Source organism: Syngnathoides biaculeatus, chromosome 1, assembly GCF_019802595.1.
Source record: "Syngnathoides biaculeatus isolate LvHL_M chromosome 1, ASM1980259v1, whole genome shotgun sequence".
NCBI lineage: Eukaryota > Metazoa > Chordata > Actinopteri > Syngnathiformes > Syngnathidae > Syngnathoides > Syngnathoides biaculeatus.
The window spans coordinates 1,333,397-1,352,847 of NC_084640.1; the positions used below are offsets into that span (position 1 = coordinate 1,333,397).

Here is a 19,451-nt window from a genome sequence, read left to right on the forward strand (position 1 = left end):
TCAACTAGCTTACTACCTCTTTCTTCATCTTTCATCTCTTTTTCTCTACTAAGCTATTACACTCGACTCCCATTTTCTCCCTACTTCATCCAGAACCACTCAATCTGGCTGGAGCAACTGCAGCAGATGTGGCCCGTCTACAAACATCTGCTTCCCTTGTCCTGCTGAATCTTTACTCTGCTTATCAGACTAACCACTTTAAGTCCCCAAAGCTTGTTGCCCTGACTGCAGACTTAATGTGCAGCTGGGAAGCTCAGAGAAAATCACAGCTAAATATGTTCAAACACATGGGGCACACATGCAAGGCCCAGGGAGGGACGCGCTTATAAATAAAGTATTAAAAGAGAAATTATGAGCACTACCATAAAGATCATGGCTATCCCTAATAGAGAGGTCACAAATTAAATGAACATTAACACAGACCGCATCATTGGTTATATTATAAAGACAGGGTATTATTCTTGAAGGGTATAAGCCCTTCTTGTAATAGTTTCATCATTTTTCAAATAAATCACCTTTCAAAGATTTTCCCTTAAACCCCCCCCCAAAAAAAAAAAACCTTGCATCCATAAGTGTGTTTAACTTCAACATAATTATGATACATTTAGTATGGCACAGGACGATGTGACTGAAAATTCAGCCCGGAAGCTAGTTTAATTTACAGCATAAATTTGGTCGACATCTATGATGAGTAGATCTATGTGTCGAGAACCGTTGCCTTAAACACATTGAAAGACAGCCAATTTGGTTTGAAAAAGCCATTTTAAAGTCATTTTAGCCATTTCCATCCTTCAAAACTTTGTATTTTATATCATTTTGTCTGATTTCCACAAAATTTAGTAGAAGTACGAAACGCTAATGAAGTAATTTTAAAAACTCAGAGCCAACTCAAAGGATATGTGTGACGAAGATTCAGTGTTTAAAAGTCATAGAAGCCCCATAATGGCAGAAATCTGGATTTACTCTGATCCTGACATCCCATTTTCAAACTGTTCAGTGGTATATTGACTTATAAAGTTGAATTTATTCTGTGTCAAGATCCTAAATAAATGTAACATCGTATTAGTATATATCTTATCAAACGGAATCATATTTTTAATACATTCCAAACCCCCCTCTGAATATTTTTAATTAAAAAAGAGCACCATATTGCATTAAACGTAATAGAGAATAGAAATGAATAAACTGGTTTTATAAAGAATAATCGTTGTATTATGGTGTATAAGTATCTTTGAGACTTTAACGGTTAGAAGCTTCAGAATACCACCAAAATAGCCAGCAATAAGTTTTTTTTTTCCTTAAGCGTTGGTGACAAGGCTGTTATACCCACTGTAAACGTAAGGCAGTAAATATGGTAACATAAAATAGAAACCAAACTACATCTGCTTAACCTTTAAAGAGCCAATCCACATATTTTACATTTGGTAAATCTCACCCAAAAATTAATTAAGAAACTTCTGGCATCTAGTCGAAGAGATGTATGTATGGCTGTCACTATTCATTGCTGGTATACACAAATGAATAAAGATATTTTTGTAGAAGATTATTTTTAGATTAATTTAGTAAAGTCTGACCATCACTCACCTGACTTTCTCTTCAATCCTGCAGGCCAAATCTGGGCTTGACATTTTATGTCCCGCAAAAGCTTGCTAAAATTTTTTCCTTCCGTTTTATCTTCTGTTTAAAACTATCCGGTTGTCCTCATTTCAATTTCATTTTGTCAATTGTGTGGCATAATGTCGATGGAATGGCATTCTCTGATATCATTGCAACAGTAAAGGTTTAATATTTTCGTGTGTTTTCACTTTTAACAACCAAGACCCTAAGGGAGAACAGAATTACCATCTGGCCTACGATGAAACCAAGTTTGACACCTCAACTCTACATAATATAGCCCTAAGCAATGAACTATTTTACTCAAAGTTATCAAACTAGAGCTCAGACTGATGATGAATGAGGTGATTCTTTTTTTTTTTTTTTGGCGACAAGATGTGCAGTGTTTACATTTTTGTGTGATTGATTTGTCCTGTCGTGACCTGTAGTAGGGGATAAACTGACTTGACAAATTACTGGCATTGTAAGACCAACAGATCCACAATGTATCCCCCAGAACATCGATCTTCTAAACTGCCTATCCTCACTGGAGTTGCTGGGGCCTATGCTAGCTGACTTCGGGCAAGAGTGAGTACTGGTTGCCACATATACAAAAACATATAATTAAATTTATGCACACATTCATACTGAAGGACATTTTAGAGTCCCTCAGGCCATATTCTCATAATGTTTTTGACCAGCAAGCGAGTGCGGCAAGTAATTCCAGTGCCATCAACTCGTCATACATTTTTAGGATACTGTACGGATTCTATTGCATTTTGACATAAAAAGTACAGCTTCAAACATTTAAAATCTGAATACATCAATAAATAAAACGGGCCACAATCCCTTTTATCTGTGTTTGGAGCACTAAAAAAACATCTCGCATTTCAATAGCTACACAAAACTGGCATGGTGAGCAAGGTCAGCATTACACCTGCCAAACAAACATGTCACTATGTTAGTGAGAATGTTTGCATGCTGACATCAGCATCAAGAGTACACAAGGAAACTCCATAATAGTACGATATAATATAACGTTCTTTCTGTATATAGTTGATAAGGCCCAGTACAAAAAAGGATTTTCACGTCTTGAGTTTTTTATCTGTGACAAATACTATATATGAAGAGGGAAAAATCTGGCATTTAACAGTTTGGGTCGTATTGTGTGTGGTGTACTCCGATAATCTCAATACAAGACACCACTCAAAATCTAACGTGAGCATATATCCTCTCGCAAAAAACAGATGGCCAGACACTTCCTGGTATGTGGTAATCTTTGCAGTGTTGAAGGCAATGGAGGCCTAAATTGTGTAGATAAATAAAAAGCTTCTTGCTGTCTGGGAAACCCACTTTAATACAAAAAAATGATAACAGGTAAAACGTGTTTGCTTTCATTTACAGCCACTTCATTGTTTGTGAGTCAGGGTGCTTCTTTGACTGCCTACATTCTGTTTCACATCACGAGACATTGGCTTTCCATATACACAAAGAGTTTTGGCCAGAAATATGGAACGGGTTCAATATTTAAGATTGTCGGCCACGACAGGTTTCAAGCCCTAAAATAGAGCCAAATCCATACATTATCACACATTAGACCTAAGAGTTATTTTACAGGATAATCTTACAAGACATAAGATAAGAAGCTTGGCATTTGATGTCCTTGGTTGGGACCGGGCAAAAATCTAGAGAAAAACAGCCCAACTGTCTATGTGCATGCCAGGCCTAAAACTTACTGAGAGCAAATTTCCAATGTGTCTTTGCAACCTCTATAATGTATGTTTGGATCATTTGACAGAACTCAATTCCCATCCTTAAGTACTGCAGTGGAGGAAGGTCACGTCATATTTATTTATTAAATCAGGGGTTGCCAACCCATGGGTCTCGAGCCGGATGGGGCTCTTTGCCTCCCTTCGTGCGACTCTTATGAAGCCACGAAAGCATATTGACGTTCGTTCCATTTATGTCCTTGGCTCACGGATGTATGCGCTTTGTTTGAGTTTCTTACAGCTGATACGGGTATTGTGACAACTCAGTGAGTGTGCATCAATGAATTAGTGAGACGGGACTCCGCAGTGTGTGCAGTGGGAGGGTGAGAAGGGAAAAAATAAAAAAGCGCAATGGCGACTGGGGTAGAGTGGCTCTATTGTTCCTGCCACCCAGCTGTGCAATGAGAGAAGGAAGAGTTAACCTCGAGTAGGACAACCTCGGCGTGTAGAATACGTCTCCGCTGCGTCTCCTGACCATGGTCACGTGACCACAGCAGGAAATGTTAGCACAGTATTTCCACAAAGCTGGCTTTCACAGTGAATGAAAATAGCTCGACATTTCCCGGCCGGATGGTGATCTTCGGAGAAAATAATTTGTGATTTTCACTCTCAAAATGCCATGGAAAAATGCACAATTAAACAAAAATATGTGGACAAACACATGATGTTTTTAGCAGAATGGGAGAGTTCATATTTTCTGGGTTGATCGCAATGGCAGCCACTCTCTCCCTTTTGTCAGACGTATATAGCATTTCACAGCTTCAAATCTTCACTTCAGCTCACTGCACACTAACATTGAACTCGTATTTCCAAAAGGGAATAAACTTCCCAGTTACAAGTTCGTCACTTTGAAAAATTACACAGGAAAGCAGATGGAGTTTGGATGGAGACGAATGCTTGGTTCATATCAAGTGGCTTGGAATATTGAAAGGGCCAAAAAGGCCTACGCTGAAGCGTAAGACTTCAGTGAACTGCTAATTTGTCTGTGCGAGAGAGCACACAATTTCAATTTTTTTTTATTACTGGCTTGTGGTCTTGGTACTTTTGTTGGTCTGTTGGTAATTCTTATGTTGGTCTGTTGGTATTCTTATGGGTCTTGGTACTTATGTTGTTCTGTTGGTATTTTTATGTTGCTGTGTGACATTTACAATAAATCTGGCTAGGCAAAGGTACGTGTGTGATCAAGGAATGATATCCATGTGTATGATACAGCTGTTTTCGACTCTTTGATATGTATGATGTGGCTCTTTGCTGTAACAGTAAAAAAAAAAATGTGGCTCTTATCTCTGTCTGATTGGCCACCACTGCATTAGTTATTTAATTCATGTATAGCTGTGTCTGATGCAAAAAAATGAAATCCACCCCACTTCTGCATTTTCAATTTTTGTTTACATTGATTATATTAATCTGTATTGCAACTGAATATTTTACTCAGCGGTATTCCTAGGCCTTTTTAAGCCATTGTGTTAAAATGCTGTTCGGTATGTTTTGTTATGCTGTAGCTTGGGATGAAACTGAACGCAGCTGAGCTCAGGGTTCACCTCAATGTTTCCCTGTTGTGTTAACATTTAAAAGCAGCCAGGGGAGCGCTGCACAGTGTTTAAAAATAACCAATTCTCCTTTCTGCCGCTGCTAACACCGCTGACCTAGGACCATTATCATTGCACTGCACACAGGCGGCCTGGCATGCAATATCTGTACAGCGCCAGCAATGCACATAAAGAGAGGGAAGAAACTGAAGGGCTTCAACCTGAATATACACACACACACACACACACACACACACACACACACACAAGGAAAGTGTGCCAGTGAAAACACAATCTTCTTTCTCTGGGGAAAAAAAAAAAAAAAAAACAAAAGCTCCTCACACACTTGGTACATACACACCAATTGACAAACAAAACATAGTATCCACAGTTGACAAATGGAAGCTAAAGGCCTCCTAAATATGTGATGGGGCTACCCCTAAATCTGTGGTGCACTTCATATATCAGTAACTACTACACACACAAAAAAATTATTTATATATATATATATGGGAACTGCAGGGAGGTAATGACTGAATACCGCCCACTTACTCTACATCTATTTTTGAATCTACCTTCAACTTTTTGAAGCCACGAGCCGAGCTTTCAAGTGGCGGAGGCCTTTAGCCGAGCTACGGTGGTGACGGAGGCCTTTAGCCGAGCTTCCGTGGTGGCGGAGGCCTTTAGCCGAGCTTCCGTGGTGGCGGAGGCCTTTAGCCGAGCTTCGGTGGTGGCGGAGGCCTTTAGCCAAGCTTCGGCGTCCGGGGCTAACGCCCTCCCCTGCCTGGACGTTCGCTCGCGGCCGCTGCCAGAGCTTGTAGCCCGCATTCGGTGGTGGCAGAGGCCTTTAGCCTAGCCTCGGTGTTCGGGGCTAACGGCTTCCACCGCCTGGAAGCTCGCTTGCAGCCGCCGCCGGAGCTTGTGGCCCGCCTTCGGTGATGACGGAGGCTTTTAGCATAGCTTGGGCGTCCGGGGCTAACGAAGCTGGGCTAAAGGCCTCCGCCACCACCGAAGCTCAGCTAAAGAAGAACCATCCGAATATTCAACATTAATTCCAGCCACAGTTTCAAATCTGTATGGAAGTATTCCTCTGTCTTCACATTCAACCGATACTGCTATTTCTTCATCAGATGAGGATAAATCTGAGAAATCAGCGCTGGGCAAAATGGTGTACCAGGTAATCGAGCCTTTGTTGCGGCACGGTACACGTCACATATGACCACGTAGATCATGTGACTCGTGAAAATGGCAGTGCCCCTGAAAATTTGTCATTGTCGATAAAAATCTTCTCAAAACACTAATAAATAAGAGAGAATTTAACAACACATTGTCAAAATAGGGTACATATTACATGATCTACTGATATACTGTTCATGCGAAGCACTGGATTTCCCCTTTATATACTGAAGCAATGGGTCAAGTTTTAACCACACAGTAAAATTCATTTTAGGTTCAAAAAACAGAATTTGTCTCAAAGCAAAGCAAATTTGTATAGTGCATTTCATACACAAGGTAACTCAATGCACTTTATATGATTAAAAGCATTCAAATGCACAATCTATCAGAACACCAAGGTTTCGGACTTGGTCTTTGATTTTTTTAAGATAGTGAGTCCAGGTATTTACAAACAGCAATTTTCTTTATTGCCATAACTATCTCAGTTTCGTTGTGGTTTAGTTGAAGTAAATTTTAGCTCATCCAGTTATTTATCTGTTTTAGACATTGGCACAACACCGCAATTGAACTATAGTCATCTGGAGACACTGCTACATATAACTGTCATCTGCTTAGCTATGATAGTCAAAACTAAAGTTCTGGAAAATTTGACCCAGGCTGAACAAGATTGGTCCAAGAACGAATCCTTGAGGGACCCCATATGTCATTGCCATTTGTTGAGATTGAGCACTTCCAAAGGTTACAATGTACAGTAGCTCCTTTCCACCAGTTAGGACCTGAACTATTTAAGGACCATTCCATTTAGTCCTACCCACATTTCCGATCTGTTTAGCAGTACATTGCGATCTACACTATCAAAAGCCGCACTGAGATCCAACAAGATTGACACCTTTCCTGAGTCAGTATTCAATCTTATGTCATTTGGCACTTTGGTAAGAGCAGATTCTGTACTGTAGTAAGTTTAGAAACCTGATTGAAATTTCTCAAAAAGTCAATTTAAATTCAAGAAATGACTGAGTTGGTTATAATTAACTTTCTCAAGAAGTTCGGCTGTGAAAGGGAGACTAGAGATGAGTCTATAGCTTTGCATTGTTCAAATGCCAGGTTTTTGTGATATAAGAAGGGACACCAAAGTAAATCAATTCAAAGCTTTTAATTACTATTAACTTGACTTATAACCTATACAACTTAATTGAAAAGCTCTCTTTGAGAACGGAAGTAAAAATTTGCTGAAATAATGCGGTTGCGCACTCTGTTATAACCAATTTCCTCCAACTTGTCTTCGAATCCATTTGAACTTTGGTTTCATCGGAGCAAAACAAAAGGTGCCAAACGCATGTAGGAAAATGTGCTATGCTCTGATTAAACCAATTTTAAACAATACTCCTTATGAAATTTATTTGGGATTAAGAGAGACACTTTAAACGGCAAGTGCGCTGACTCCCATTTAACACACATTTGAATGCAATTGGTCGATTCTGAGCACAGCTACATCCATGTGATGAGAGGGTGTGTAGTTGAATAACCACATCTCCAGTTTTTGTTTTACGTCCTATTTCGAAAAGATATTTTTAAAAATCTCTTGCAAAATTCAACAAAAATCAGAATTGCAGTGGTTAAACATCACAATAGTGGGAAAGTTTTTTTATTTCGCTTCGTCTCATTTTATTTTCACAAAAACCTGGAATTTGAAGATGGGTCTGTAGATTTTTTTTTTTTTTAGATCGTTGTAAATAATGCATAACAAAGCACACATTGACATCTGCTAACACTTGAGATAATGTGCATACACGTTAATTCACATTTCTCCGTAGCACAGAGGAACAGCACAAATAATGAAAGGTATATTATTAGTTAGGATTAAGAGGGGTCTATTTATAGTACTATGATAGTTTTTTTCTGATAAAGACTTGGCATCTTCCAATATTTTGTGCACCAGATCTCAAGCTAGAGGCACCACTAAAACTTGTAACTCTTCAGTGTTTTCTCAGGCCACAATTTAAGTGAGTTGTGCTGCCGGTGTAGTTTACAACAGCGGAATCGATCTTGTTCCAATTGCCATCTTTCGGCACTTCACTGCAAATTTTTGGGGGTGTGAACACTCCCCTTTAAAAGTATTGGGGATATCAATTATTTGATATTTGCTGTAAACTAAACTAAACGTCACTAACAAATAAAAGAATTTTGAACTTTGTTGATGTCATATGACAGGCTTGATGCAATTTTTGCCAGCAAAAAAAAAAAAAAAAAAAAAATCACAAGAACGATTGCGTTCATTTTCATCTACGTTTACAGTTGAAAACAGAGGTTTACATAAACTGTGCAAAAACACATTTTTTTGTCTCACTCTCTGAAATCAAATCAGACTCAACCTCTCCTGTCAGGTCAGTCAGGATCACCAAAATAAAATGTTGTTAAATGCCACAATAATGATAGAGAATTTCTCAGAGACTTTAACATTATCTACGTACATCTTTGAGGTCAAGTCTACATACACAAAAGTACAATGTCTTCAAAGAACAAGGGGACGCACAGATAATGAAGTCATGGCTTTGGAAGCTCCTAATAGGTTAACCGACAACATGTGAGGTAATTGACGGCACACCTGGAACTGTATTTGAGGAAACACCTCAAACACTTTGCTTTCTTGTTTGAAATCATTGCAAAAATCGAAAGAAATTGGCCAGGAAATCAGAGAAAGAATCATGGAGTTCCACAAGTCTGGTTCATCCTTGGGTGCAGTTTCCAGATGCTTGAATGTTATAAACAATTATAGGCAAGTATAAACATCATGGGAATGTCCAGCCATCACACCACACAGGAGTGAGCCAGGCTTTGTGTCCAAGAGATGAACGTTTATTGGTCCAAAATCTGCGAATTAACCCCAGAAAAAAGCGAAAGCTCTTGTGAAGATGCTGGATGAATCTCAGAAGAAAGTCTCAATACCTACAAAGAAACAAGTCCTGCACTGAGATGGGGTGAAAGGGCACACACCGAGAAAGAAGCCATTACTCGTAAAGAAAAAAAGAGATTATCTTTTGCAAAAAGACACCAAGACAAAGATCTTAACTTCTTGAGGCATGTCCTGTGGTCTGATGAAACTAAAGTGGACCTGTTTGGCCATAATCACCAATGTTACATCTGGAGGAAAAATGGGAAAGCCTTGAGATCTGAGAACACCATCCCAACTGTGAAGCATGGAGGTGGCAGCATCATGTTCTGGGGCTGTATTGCTGCATCAGGAACTGGAGCTATTCATAAAATATACATCATGAAGAACAAACATTAGATGGCAATATTAAGGCAACATCTAAAGACATCAGACAGGAAGCTAAAACTTGGGTGCAAATGGGTCTTACAAATGGACAGTGACCCAAAGCATACTGTCAAAATGGTTAAAAAGTGGCTCGAGGATAACAATGTCAATGTCTTGGAGTGGTCATCACAAGGCCCTGATCTGAATCCCATCCAAAACTTGTCACCATATCTGAAAAGGGGTGTGCGAGTAAGGCAACCAGCAAACTTGACTCAGTTATACCAGTTCTGTGAGGAGGAATTGGCCAGGATTCCATGAGAGTACTGTCAGAAGCTTGTGGAGGGTTACATGAAACATTTGACCTAAGTCATGCAGTTCAAAGGAAATGCTACTCCATACGAATGAACTGTATGTAAATCTTTGTCCTTGAAGAAAATACTATAATATTCTCTGAGAAATTCTCTCTCTCATTAGTAGTGGATCATTTAACAAAATTAAATAATTTTGGTGATCCTGACTGATCTGAAACACGAAAGGTTTAGTCTTTAGTCATTTTTGTACAGTTTATGTAAAAATCTGGCTTCAACTGTATCTGCTTCAATACCTATGTACCAATACCTAACCGACAAATGTGGTCTTTTATTGCAAGTAACGGTAAATTCCGAGTTGTTTATCGGGCTGCTCCATTCACAGTCAATCCATCAGGAGCTCACAACATAATTAAATTGCTTTTACTTAACGTACATTTGAATTAAAACTTCACAATGCAACAGAGTTGGAAATACAATAATCACATTCCATAAAGAACAAATTTCCCATCAAGACAAGTGATGATGATTTAGGACGGTGCCAGCCCCTTGTTTGGACCACAATGCTCACCAAGCAGACTGACAACTACGATACCTGTAGTTTTTCATTCCATTGCCCCTCTGGTCCATACAGAATATGCCACTGTTCCCCCTTTGACATTGACATTTTGACAGTGGAAACTAATAAATTTGATGTGCCAAATCAAATGAAACTGTACTGTGTGGTGAAAATGGGACCAAAAAACCATGCCAAAAGCAATCTATAATGGCAAAACGCTGTGAAACACAGAGGGAGGGTTTGACAAGAGACTTTCTGAGTGCTAAGATAAGGACTTTGATAAAATAGCAATTTTTATGTTACATATTCTCAAATGAAGTTTGTCGTTTTGTTGTTGTTTTTTAATGTGTTCTGGCAGCTTTCTCTGAGCTGCTTAAAAGTGTGTGGTGTGTATTTGCCAGAATGGTGGATGCAATCTGTTAAAAAAAAAAAACGACTTTCAGACTTGACTGACATGACAGTGTGTCGGTTTAAAGCGTTATCTGTGCTGCACGTCACAGGCCGCTCTATCAGAGCAGAGCAAAAACACATTTGACAGGTAACGCATTTGAAAAAGCTCTTAAGAGTGTGCTGACATTTGAGGCCACTCAAAAAGTCAACACCTCAGCTAAAATAAAAATAATTATAGTTTTGCTCAAATCTGTTGTCTGTAGAAATAGATCATGTAATATGTCTATTTATGCATTTGAATCAACACAGTGATTTGATTAAGAAAGCTGGAATCAAACCTAATGTGTTCAATTGGGGGACCACAATCTTGACTATGATAAACCAGTTCACAACACCCACAACAGCTCATGTGAATTTCAGGTACAGAAAACAACACAACTGCACCAAACTAACTTCAAATTATAATGGCTTTGTCAATTTCAATTATAGATTTTATAATCAATGCAGTCCCATTCCCAAATAAACCCTCTGTTTCATGACATATAATTTACGTCGACAAGAAACTTTTCATTTTTCATTATAATGGTCGAGCAGTCTCGTTAAATTACCCATAAAATAAGACAAGGCTCTGGTTACTTATTTTTCCATTTTTACCCGTCCACTCAAAACAAAACCGTATGATCCACCTGCTAAGAACACTTAAGGGCCTAAAAAAATAAGTTTTGGTGTGGTTTGCTGGAATAAAGAGACCAACTCTGACATGCATTCTGCATGTTCGCATCCATCTTGCTGCCTTGGAAAAATACTGCTCTCTCTAAAACCTTAAAGCTCCTCGCAGTCAGTCAGTCAGTCAGGCATACAAGAATTTCCTCTGAAAATTCCATTGCATAACCTAATAGGAACTGCCTTTCCCACATGGCCCTCATCATAGGTCTCGAAGGTCAGTAAAATATCAAATTAAGTTGATTAATCTATTGAGTGAGTGGAGGTCTGGATGGATTTCCCCTAGCTCAGAAATCACAGGAAGCTGGCGTGATAACGCAAAGTACAGGGAGCTGGCGTTATCACATAGATGAAAGTATCGAAATATAATTGCTCTAAATCATACTTGTCGGGATACCAGACAGACAAGGCGTTTGAAAAAGAACAAAGGCAAAAGCTCAACTCTTGGAATTTACCGTGATGCTAGCGCCACCTAGTCCATGCCACCACAGAGCTCTCCGAATGACAGGCAGTGATAAAGGCTCATGGGATGAAACATAATCATAACACAAGGAAACAATATAGGTTTAAACTGTTAAAGAAAACTGACCTTGTTGTTTTTTAACCACCTCGCTGGAACTTAATGTGTGTGACGCTGAGAGTGTGCCTGTACTGAGACACAATACCTTGTTGACTTCCTGGATTTCTCTCCTTTCCTCGGCACTAGGGCGGTTCTGGGCGGTGGAGTGGTCGTCATGTTTGCTGCAATCGTCATCCATAAATGGGATCAGTTGCTGAAATGAACGGGAGGAGGGTGGAGCAGAAATAAAATAAAATGAAAGTAAAATCAGATGCCTGCATATACACAACTTCTAAAGCAACTTTAATTGAAAGCCAATCTTCAAAGGAACTGGCCTTTTGCTTTTCTCAGATAAAAGCATGACTTTACCATTTGAGTGCAGTTATAGGTTAAAATGATGCACTTATGGGCAATCTTGTCCCTATGCAGCAGTGAAAATGGGGATTCTGTGTGAATGTAAGATAAGTTGCACCTGGCTTCCTAGAACATAGTGAAAGACAGGACAGAGAGTGGGGAATTCATTCATTTTTAAACACCTTCTGTGCTTGACCTTGTCTACTCGACACTGTAGTGAGGCTGATGTGCAGGGGCCTTCAAGCAAGCAGCCTTTCCTTAGCCCCACTTAATATCACAGTGACTCCTAGTGGTCATCCCAGAAGATGCAAGCATGACTCATGCTGTAGCTGTGTTTCAGACATGAAATATTTAAACGGTAAGTAGACTTCAACTGAATCGCACTTTTTTTTGTCCTCAAGGTAACTAAAGTAATTTTACATCTCTTTAAGTCTCATAATGATTAATGGGCCTATGTAGTCAGGGTTGTAAAGTAACAGCTCGAGGAGAAAATGGGGATTCCATGTCTTGTTTCGGCATGATCACAAGAGAGCTGGGGACTGAATCTACAAACTTTGAGAGGTTAAAAGGCAAAAAAAAGATCCAGCACCAACCCCGAGATTGTTAATATGCTTTGAATTCAGTGATAAGGACAAAAATCTAAAGTATTAAAGTATGCAAACATTTAGGGAAGAAGTAGAAACTCAGAAAAGTGCAAAGTACTGCGAAGAAAATTCAAGACACCAACTTTAAATGTGTTGGGCCAATTAGGGTCTTACAAAGATCATTTTGATCAAGGATTATGCAGCCTACAAGAACTGTCCTATAAAAATCATGTACAGCAAGGGTGTCCAACTCATTTTCCTCCCGGGCCATATTGTAATTACCGTTTCCCTCAGTGAGCCGTGATAGGGCCGCAATATCTCAACGTTATCAGTTATATAACAATTTGAACTTTTGATACAGATTTAAACAAGAATTCTGGAAGTTGACACACATGATTTGCCTTTGCGGGCCACATAAAATAATGTGGTGGGCCGGATCCGGCCCCTGGGCCTTGAGTTTGACACCTGTGATGTACAGCTATGGATAGAATTGTTGGAAAGACCCTGTTTCAGCTCGTTCCACAAGTGTTCAATATTTCTTGGTATTGTTCTTCATTTTTTAGGTCATTAGCCTCAGCTGCAGCTGAGTTTTCTAAGCTAATCTTTCTATCATGGGCAGCATGTTTATCTTTAGCATAGCTAAATGAGATTCTGTTGCCTTCTTTGATCACTATAAATATAGACCACTGCCTGATTTTCTTTTTTTCTTTTTTTTTAATCAAGTCAGTCCTGACTTTTGGTAGCACTTTTACACACAATTATAGTCTAAAATTAAGTGTTTATTATACACTTTATTACTGAATGTATTTGCTCACCTGATTTGATTCAGATATGGATTTAAGTGCCATCTCATTCCTAATCCACAGGATTTTATGACATTGGCCACCCTCAGTTATAACAGCTTCCAGGAAGATTTTTTTAGAGGTTTGGTTTTCTTTTTTGGAGGGACGGGGTGACTTGATGACCGTTTTTCCAGAATCTCATTTGTAAGGTTAAAAGCTGATATTGGACAAGAAATCATGGCTCTCAATCTCTGCTCGAATTCATCCAAAAGTGTTGTAAAAGGTGGAGGTAAGGATTGTGTAGGCCAGTCATGTTCATCCACATTAAACCCTCTCATGTCTTGATTTGGTCACTGTTGCACAGTCATGTTGGAACAGGAAGGGTCTGCCTCCAAACCATTCCAAAAAGTTGGAAATATCCAAAATAGTTGCCCTTGAGCTGTCAGACAGACAGAGTGTCAGACTGAGTGTTTCAGCATACCAAAACATTTTGGACAGTCAAACAGTTTAGTGATTACTCTTTCCTGTTCCAACATTTCTCTGTCATGATCGGGATTGGATCACTGCAAAGATCCCCGGCCGCCTCACGACCATGTCCTGGGAGGTCTTCATACGGAGCCTTCGCCTGCTCCCGTCTGGTTCCTGCTTCGCCTTTAGCTTCCGCCTCGAGGACGTCCACGCGAATCGCCCCGTAAGGACTCTGGTGCTTGGCGTCCTGGCCGACCTCCTGACCTGCTCGGCCAGGCGCCTTGCTTTGGGTGGCCTGGACTGCCACCAGACTGACTAGAGTTGGGGGGGTTGGTGGTATTTTGTTATGCTCTTTAGTTGTCTCATTGTTATCAGACATTGTTTCTTATTTTTTGGATTCTGCCTTCTTGAACTGTGTTGTTGTGCACAACTTTAGTTTGTAATAAAACCCATTGAACATCATGCCTTTGGGAGTCCTGCATTTGGGTCCGCCCCCACACCGCTGATCCTTTACAGACTGTGCACAAATGCACAAAGACCCATTAAGACATTAATGAGAGAATGTGGTTAGGATAACTTGACTGAGTCCTGCCCTCAAGCCAATAGAACAACTTTTGGTTGATTTCGAGGGGACACTGACCCAGGTCTTCTTCTCCAACAGTGTTTGACCTCACAAATGTTCTCCACAAAGAAAAGGCAAAAATTCCCGGAAACCTACACGTAACCCTTGTTGAAAGCCTTCCCACAAGATTTAAATCTGTTACAGTTGCAAAAGATAGAATAACATTATATTAAACCATATGGATTTAGAATGTGATCTCACTTAATATATGAGTCAGGGCATATGAGCGAATACATTTGGCTATAAAATGTATCTGGGGCCTACCATATCATAGCTGACTTTGGGCGACAGGTGGATGTATATCATGGACTAATTGAAAATCAGTCACTGGGCAAATATTAACAAACAACTATTCAAAGTCACAAATACAACTGTGGGCAATTCAGAATTTTGGACTCCTCAAGCTCGCATGTTTTTGGAAAACAAGAGGAAACCAGAATACCTGCAAGGGGAAAAAAAGAATCTAAAGACCATGAAAACTCCACAGAGGAAGGTTAGTGGTGAGAGTCCAACCCATATCCTTTGAATGTGAGGCAGATGTGTGGTATGTGCCACTAATACACCTAAAAATCAACATATGAATACAAAGTCTAAAATGTGCATTTAAACATGAAAATGTTATTGGTGAAAGGGAATCTCGTTAAATGTTTACTGAAAAACTGTACAAATCTGAACAAGTATACACTACATAAAACACACTAACAATTATAATAAATAGCAAATTATGAAAACTTCTTATGTATGTTCCTTCAACACAGTGTCTGCTTAGGTTGTAATTTGAGTGCGTATTGAAATGGAGGGAATTGATTAGAGAAAGCTGCATGATCCAGGAACTATGACTGACTCATGATTAAATAGACACTTTAATCATCAAGCGCCTGGAAGAACAAAAATGGACAGAACTAACTAAATCTAAAATAAGTACCAGAAGGGGGGGAAGCTACGCGATTGGAAAAGATGACTAGGCAGAGAGACCAGAAAAAAGGAGTGTAGCCCAGTGGGAGAAATAAAGAAAGTGCATGAGCAGATATACCCAAAAAATAAATAAATACAAAGTGGGAATATCTGGGAAAAGATACAAAACTCTAGATAATGTGTGTTCTGATGCGTTTCTGGACAGCCTTCCAAAATGAGCTCGGACTCTTGCAGAGAGATGGTACTAGGATATGAGCAGGATATTAGACCACGTATAAGATTGTGTTTGGTTCAAGAACAGGAGAGAGGGAGGGAGGCGAGAGAGAAGAGGAACTTTAATTGCACAACACTGACAAGAACTTATAGAATTTTAAAAAGATACTCGTATGACTTTGGCAGCTTGCGTGTGTGTGTTTGTGCGTGAAGGGGTAAAATGTGCTGAGTGAGGGAGCTGTGTGTGTGTGTGTGTGTGGTGTGTGTGTGTGTGTGTGTGTGTGTGTGTGTGTGTGTGTGTGCCTGTGACTCATAACCCCTGCCTCCTCCACGAAAAGATGAATGTGGTTTCCTGGCCTGACAGAAAGGAATTGGATAATGAAGTTCACCAGGTTGCCTTCCTATAAAAAAAAAAAAAACGTAGGAAAACATCTGAATAATACATAAGTAAAGGGAGAAGGCAGGAGAACCACCAAAAGAGCGTATAGGAATCGTTTGAAGGAACGAGTCAAAAAGGGGTTGACGCTAAAAGAGTAAGAGCAGGAAAAGAGAAGAAAAATATTAAGGGGTTGAGAATTAGGACATAACAACAGCTAAAAAAAAAACGAAGAAAAAAAAAACAGACGGGCCTTTGGCCCATCTGTTCATTAATCGGGTCTGTTGCAAATTGGGCTGCAATGAGGTCACATTGGCTGAGTCATTGATCCCTCTTCCTGTTTGGGGTACCCAGTAGTGAGCGGCTGTCAGGCAGGCACCTAAAATGTCCAGGATGATGAATGATACACCCGCCAGGGCCAAGATCAACAACGCTCTGTCCTACGTGTGCATGTGAGCTGTACTATCAGCTGGCCAGCCTTAATTTGGGCCTCCAAGGGGTGCAAAGAAGCATTTTAATAACACCAATTAAAGAAAATATCTTGGATGATTGAATGAAGGTTTATACTAGAAGAGTGAGACCCCTGAGCTTTTAAACTCACAAAACTGTAGATTTTTTTTCCAGTTTCTCAAACTTGTCCCGCAGTACATTTTTAGGACACGTTTGTCAATTTCAAGTCCGTTCATACTTATCCTGTTCAGGATTATCTGGAGCCTACCCCAAGTCTAGAGGGTCTCTCCATCCTGAACTAATTACCAGTCACTTACGAACAAACAACCATTCAAACTAACATTCACACCTACGGGCGGTTCAGAATCTTCAACTAACTTAGCTTACATAAGTGCTTTCAAAACTTTTTTTTGTAGCACCCCCCTTTTAGGAGAAGAAATTTTCTAAACAAACTCCAGTGAAGTTAATTTGTGAGGAAAAAAAGCCATCCAACCGCGTAAACAATCCAACCAAGTTCATATTAGTAACCATTATGCTATTTAGGGTAAAACCTGAGCAAAGAGAAAAGAATAACCAGGGAAATTTATAAATGTGGACTACATAAAGCCTCAATGAGAGATCACAGCTCCAAGCAGTCACATCTTAGTTTAGGACCTCCACTGTGAAGTTTGCATGTTCTGCTGTGTTTGTGTGAGCTTTCTCCGGGCATTACGACTTCCTTTGTCATTCAAAATCATGCTTTATAGCTTTAATTTCCAGTCGATGTGAGTGGGTCTTCGTTCATATGTGCACCGCACCTGACTGACGAACAATCCAGGATGTATCTTCACCCAAAGTCAATTGGGATAGGCTCCATCTCACTTAGAGGCATAAAGCGGACATGTGAAAGAAAGAAGGAAGGAAGGAAGGAAGGAAGGAAGGAAGGAAGGAAATGAACCCGAAGCAAAGGGGTAACCGTCCCAAGTTAGCATTTCCATTTATCGGGACTGAGTTTGACAACTGACAGCAACTATAATCTGTACAATTTACCCAATGTCCAATTCAAAATGCCTCAGAGAAATGCTGAATGAGTAGACAGTGGCAACCAGCAAAAATTCATTCCAATTCAGGACTGATCTCTCACATCCTCCTTTATCCTCAGGAGGGATTAGCTCCAAGCCAATCTGTCGAAATTGGGGGTCTGCCGCAGTCATAAATCCAATCAAACAGTGAGGGATAGCTTTTCTGTATGATCCCTGAACACTGCATGGCCAATGAGCCAGCATGTGTGTGCGTCTATGTGTGTCAGTATGTCTGTTTACGAAATACCTTTACATGCTACAGTGCACACATGCATGTCTGCAAGTGGGACACGACACAGATGTGTACTGGTGTGTGTCTGGTCATGCATGCATAAAGGGAATGCGGCAGAGCTGAAGTGCTGCTTTCGGGAATGTGCATGGTAACCATGACCAGGCTAAAGACACTCTGGAGACTCACCTGAAAGGCCCATTGGATTTGATGGAAGGAGAGAATAGAAAGACCTAGAGAAGAATGAATAAAGAGTCCCCGAGAGTAAAGATCTGTGTGTGTGTGTGTGTGTTGTGTGTGTGTGTGTGTGGTGTGTGTGTGTGTGTGGTGTGTGTGTGTGTTGTGTGTGTGTGTGTGTGTGTGTGTGTGTAAAAAAGAGCATGTCTGCGATGGTAACACTGTACTTCCTTCTAATTTTGCAAGCATCATGTGTCAAAAGTTGTATTATATGTGAGAGTGGCACTAATCATGGCAACCACAATTTGCATTTGGACAAGTCAAATTCCAAAAGCTTAGTAACTAGAACTACAAATAGTAGTATAACATAAAAGTAATTCAGGTACACTTAAGTGGAGGAATATGGCAATGTATAACACATTTTTAAATGGATGTAAATGGATAAAATATAAGAAAAGAATATATTGGTCCTGAGAATGAAAAATGAAAGTTTACCAACTGAGAACTCAAATTGCTGTTTTCGCTGGTTTCTATTATTCTGGTTCTAGTATTCAATAAAAACTAACCATAGTGAAGTGAAATTAAAGCTCATTGGTAAAGTACTCATTTTTGCAACGTTGTACTAATGTTGGTGATTTTATATTTCATTGAGTGCACATTGACAAATCTCCTTCCTTTGGAATCAATAATCCACATTTTTCCATAATATCTTCAGTTCCATATAGTACATCATAGAAAATACTAACTATGAATTGAACATCAAGGTTTTTTCACCATTCTGTTGTCAATTATGTTGAGCACTTCACTGCAGTGGTCACATATATATGTATGTTATTTTCATGCTCTACTTAAAGGACACTTCATAATACAATATTGTAAAACTCCCCATTGGTAAGCAAATATAAAATTCAATGTGCAACAAACAGACACACACACACAAATATATATATATAAATATAAATTTCAATGTGCAACAAACAGACACACACACACACACAAATATATATAGAATATTTTTAACATGTAAAAGAATTTAGAAAGATGATTATTTAAAGTGTGTATACATTTTTTGGGACACCCTGTATGTATGCGTGTGTCGATAGATAGATAGATAGATAGATAGATAGATAGATAGATAGATAGATAGATAGATAGATAGATAGATAGATAGATAGATAGATAGATAGATAGATAGATAGATAGATAGATAGATAGATAGATCGATAGATCGATAGATCGATAGATCGATAGATAGATCGATAGATCGATAGATAGATAGATCGATAGATCGATAGATAGATCGATAGATAGATCGATAGATCGATTTTTTTTTTAGAATATCCCTTTGGATGGGGTTG

The 19,451-nt window shown here is 39.4% G+C and overlaps 1 protein-coding gene across 4 annotated transcripts in view; it reads right to left on the reverse strand.

The window, feature by feature from the left end:
• The window catches only part of med30 (mediator complex subunit 30), a 49,995-nt gene that overhangs the window by 26,972 nt on the left and 3,572 nt on the right, over positions 1 to 19,451 (reverse strand). For 2 of the 4 annotated variants that reach the window (XM_061816834.1, XM_061816746.1), the window contains exon 4: positions 11,893 to 12,076. In XM_061816834.1, the coding sequence (XP_061672818.1) occupies positions 11,893 to 12,076 (184 nt within the window). The remainder of the gene's footprint in view (positions 1 to 11,892; positions 12,077 to 19,451) is intronic. The other 2 variants (XM_061816996.1, XM_061816920.1) reach the window with 1 other exon arrangement.